Genomic DNA, 4,334 nt, shown 5'->3' on the forward strand with positions numbered 1-4,334 from the left:
AACTTTGATTTGTGGAAATTGATTTTTAACCCTGATGCAAGTTCAAAACACCTTAGAACCGCCTTTATTGTGAAAATATTAGAGAAAGAATCTTCGCATAAAAACAAAGTATCATCAGCAAATTGTAGCAAGCAACACACGATTTCATTCCTCCCCACCTTCACCCCTCTGAGCAGATTCATATTTGACGCTTGTCTCACTAACCCGGCCAAGCCTTCAGCTACCACTAGGAATAGAAATGGAGCTAAGGATCTCCCTGTCTTAACCCCCTAGAAGGTTTAAATTCCTCTGTTGGGCTCCCATTAACCAAAACAGACACAGACGACGACTCCAAGCAACCTCTGACCCATGCAATCCATTTAGAGTGGAATCCCAGCCTTTGTAACATATCAAAGAGGAATTTCCACCTAACCGAGTCATACGCCTTTTCGTAGTCCACCTTTAAACAAATCCCACTCCTTCGTTTTCTAGTTATCTCCTCAACCACCTCATTTGCCATAAGGACGCTATCTAACATTCCATGATCCTTCAAAAAAGCTGACTGACTCTCATCAATGACCAGAGATAGGACATCCTTCATACGAAACGATAACACCTTAGAAATGATCTTATAGATGGACCCTACAAGTGAGATCGGTCTGAATTGGTCAAGCGTAGTAGGATCCCTGACTTTAGGTACCAGTGCGATAAAAGAGGCGTTACACCCCTTCGGAATACACCCCGTTTCCTGAAAAAACTACACCGCTTCCACAATGTCAGACTTAAGAAATTCCCAACTGTTCTTGATGAAATTGAAATTGAACCCATCCGGGCCCGGGCTCTTCGACCCTTCACATTGCCAGACAGCTTCTTTCACCTCTTCCTCAGTGATGCTGGATACCATTTTTAAACTAACCTCCGCTGGAAGGGTTTTGAACTCCACAGAACCCAAATTAACTCCAACATCATGTGGAGCCAGGAACCTTTGATTAAAAGTATTATTTGCTTCCCTTCGAATAACTTCCGGCTCTTCACACCTTTGGTGATCAATTTCTACACCTTTGACCTCATTTTTAAGTCTTCTCCACCTTATTGCGCTATGGAAGAATTTAGAATTTGTATCCCCCAACTTAAACCAGTTTGCTCTAGATTTTTGTCTACAAAGAGATTCCACCTGCTTATCAATCAGCCTCAAATGGCTAAACAGCTCCATTCTTCTCAACTTATCGTGCTCCTCAAGAGAATTGTTATCATCTATAACATCGAGATCCTCAATCTGCCTCAAAACTTGCTTTTTCTTGGTCTCTAGACACCCGTACTCATTTCTGTTCCACTCTTTAAGTTCAACCTTTAGAAGCTTCAATTTTTCTTTGAGTCTATAAATACTATTCCCCTGCACATTATAAGAACACCATTTCTCCTTCACAAAATCCTTGAAGCCAGGCTCCATAAACCATGCATCAATGGTTTTGAAGGGTCTAGGCCCCCAATCTTTTACCAAAGATTTCATTACTATAGCGCAGTGGTCTGAAACCACTCTCGGCTGAACATATTGCTTGCAAAACGGCCAGATATGAAGCCACTCTTCGGAGACAAGAAACCTGTCTAAACGGCTTTTAGCTGTACCATTTGACTTGAACCAAGTGTATTTTTTTCCTACTATGGGCACATCCACCAAGTAATTTCCTTCAATAAAATCATTAAAGCCACTAATCTCCTTTTTTTTACTAGAACCACCTCTAACACCTCTTCGTTCATCTTCTCTTCTAACAGCATTAAAATCCCCACAAAAGCACCATGCCACACTTTGGTGCATACTCTTAAAAGACGTCAAAGTTTCCCACAAAGCCACCTTATCACTCAACTTGCAAGCTGCATAAACATTTATTATAGCACACAAGCTATTAGATTTAAGATGCTGGCCCAGAACTGCAATAAAGCCATTTCCTACCACATGTTTATCATACCGAAATGCATCTTTGTGCCACATAGACAAGATGCTTCCTGCCCCATTCACTCCTTCATTATGTATCCACCCAACATTACTATCTCCCCAAAGTGCAAAACATCTATTGTCTGAAACCGTAGTTGCTTTAATCTCTTGCAAGCATAAGAATTCCGCACCCTCCTTAGAAATAAAGTGTTTTAAATAGCGAGCTTTAGTCACCCCCCCAATCCTCTAATATTCAGATTGATAATAATCATAACCCATCGGCACCCTCCTCAGATGATAGCATCTCTTCATTATCTCTAACCTCCATACAATCCATTTCTCTGATCACCGCCTCCTCATTACCTGAGCATTCCACCCCCAGACTTTTACCCGTGCCCCACAACCTAACAGATTCAGAATCATTCTGGTCGACCCTCATGCGGTTATTACAAATGATAATATCACTATCTTTTTCGGTTTTAGAGCAGTAACTTAACCTGGATAAGGGTCTGGTCCCATTTTGACTGGTTCTTTGGCCTCCCTTGGATAACCGACGTGTTTGTATAGATGTCTCACCCAATTCCCTAAGATCGCTTATCCTCTGGATACCCTCTAGTGATTTGGGCCCTTCCTTCACACCTGCATCTTCCTCCCCCATGGCTTCAGTCCTCCCTTCTTTCATCAGATTGACCTCGATTCCCTCTCCACTGGACTTTGAGATTGGTTAATATGCAGTCCCTTACCGCTGCACTCCGAGGGACTTCCATCATTGCCGCAACGCTTCTCACAAGGAAATTCTTCTGTTTTTTGATAAAGTATACACTTTGCCCATCGCTTGTTGAGGTGACCCATATAAGCTTTCACTTGAACGATCCTCCATCTCTCCCCCAGCGTCACCGGAGTAAATAGGTGAATCCTTCAAACTGCCTATCTCTCCTAACATACCCTTTGAGCAGCCCTCTGTTTTTCTATCCCCACCTCCCATATTATTAGGGCCCAATAACAACGAATTTTTATTTTGGACTTCCACACCACAAAGATGGCCCACGTATGTCTCGGGCCAAGTTGCCTTTGCACACAGTAAATGTGCCTCAGCTAAATTAGCCAGAGAACTTTGAATTATCATACATGCTGCGTTGACATGCTGTGTCACTGATAAAGCTGCCCCTACATCAGACCTTACCTTCTCACGCATTACCTTATTTGAGTAAGAGGGTTCGCCTTTTTGCTGACATACCAAATCACTCTGACAACACTCCTCCATAAGCTTCTTTTTTGTCTCTAGCGACCCACTAACTTTGTCTTCTTCCTTGGTCACCTCCGGTCGCCGTAAACCACCGTCCTCGTCACCGTTCTCACCCCCCTCATCACCAAATTTTGACGAGAAAATCGTTTCCTCAACAAAGGAGCCCATTGAGGAAAAGCTATCTAAGGATTCACTGTGATTCATGGTGCAGTTACACACGCCTACCCCTTTCATGGGTTCCTCTTCAACTAGAGAGATATTAAAGACTTGCCCATTAATCCGAAAGGTCTTTAACCCTCCAACTTCACAGAATACCGGTTTACGAACCTGGAAACGGGCAAAAATAAGATTCTCCCATGATAATGTAGCATCATCTATGGCTACCACAGTCGCTACTTCTCCCACCACCTTTGTAAGGCATTCCTTAGTCCATAGCGGTATGGGTAGACCATAGCATCTGACCCACACCAATATGTGGTCTGCTACACATGCTTCATACCATGGTTCTACATCCTTGAACGCGCTTACAACCCAGTCTTTGTTTAACTTAACAAAGTCTTCCATATGAACGTCTTCCTTAGGTGTTAGGAGTACCATGTTATCTCCCATAAATCTAGCTTTAACCATACTCATCCCTCCTTTGATAAGTTCTTCACATAATAAATCAAAATTCATGTCTTCGAACATCCATCCAACTGCACTGTTAGCCATCCATGGAAGAACTTGTGACTTAGCTTCAAAGACAGGACCTTTCCACCTCTCGTGTGGGGAATTTCTAACAGCATCAGCATAAGAGTGACTCTCGCTATGGCCCCTTTTAATACTCTTTCCTGTTTTTACTCTCCATACCTCCTTACTCTTTGGCTTCACATGTTCATGGTTACGAAGATTTTTGACCTCTCTAAGTCGCACATACTCACCACCAAGTTGTGCAGATACCCCTCTTCTATATTTAGGTATGTTTACGTATAACTTCATATTGCCAATGTAGATTTGATCCAGCTGCCTCTCCATACGAAACACATTTTCCACATCAAATAACCTCACGAAACCGAATCTTCTTCCCATCTATTGAGGCATTTTGAGATGAACACTTCTTTCACCCTAGCCCATTTCTGGAAGATCTTTAGCATGTCATATTCTCCAAAGCCTCCTGGGAAGTTTGAAAAGAAGAAT

At 42.5% G+C, this 4,334-nt stretch overlaps 2 protein-coding genes across 2 annotated transcripts; both read right to left on the reverse strand.

Moving 5' to 3' along the window:
- Window positions 1–244: 244 nt before the first annotated feature.
- On the reverse strand, window positions 245–580 carry LOC150025451 (secreted RxLR effector protein 78-like). The gene has a single exon (XM_090294041.1). The coding sequence runs from the start codon at window positions 578–580 to the stop codon at window positions 245–247; it is 336 nt and encodes a 111-aa protein (XP_090150167.1).
- A 156-nt stretch (window positions 581–736) lies between these two features.
- On the reverse strand, window positions 737–1,969 carry LOC150025452 (uncharacterized). Its single transcript, XM_090294042.1, has one exon. It carries the CDS (start codon window positions 1,967–1,969, stop codon window positions 737–739), a length of 1,233 nt encoding a protein of 410 aa, XP_090150168.1.
- Between the last annotated feature and the right edge of the window lie 2,365 nt (window positions 1,970–4,334).

This window comes from Phaseolus vulgaris, chromosome 8, assembly GCF_051622355.1.
Source record: "Phaseolus vulgaris cultivar YP4 chromosome 8, ASM5162235v1, whole genome shotgun sequence".
In the NCBI taxonomy this organism is placed as follows: Eukaryota; Viridiplantae; Streptophyta; class Magnoliopsida; order Fabales; family Fabaceae; genus Phaseolus; species Phaseolus vulgaris.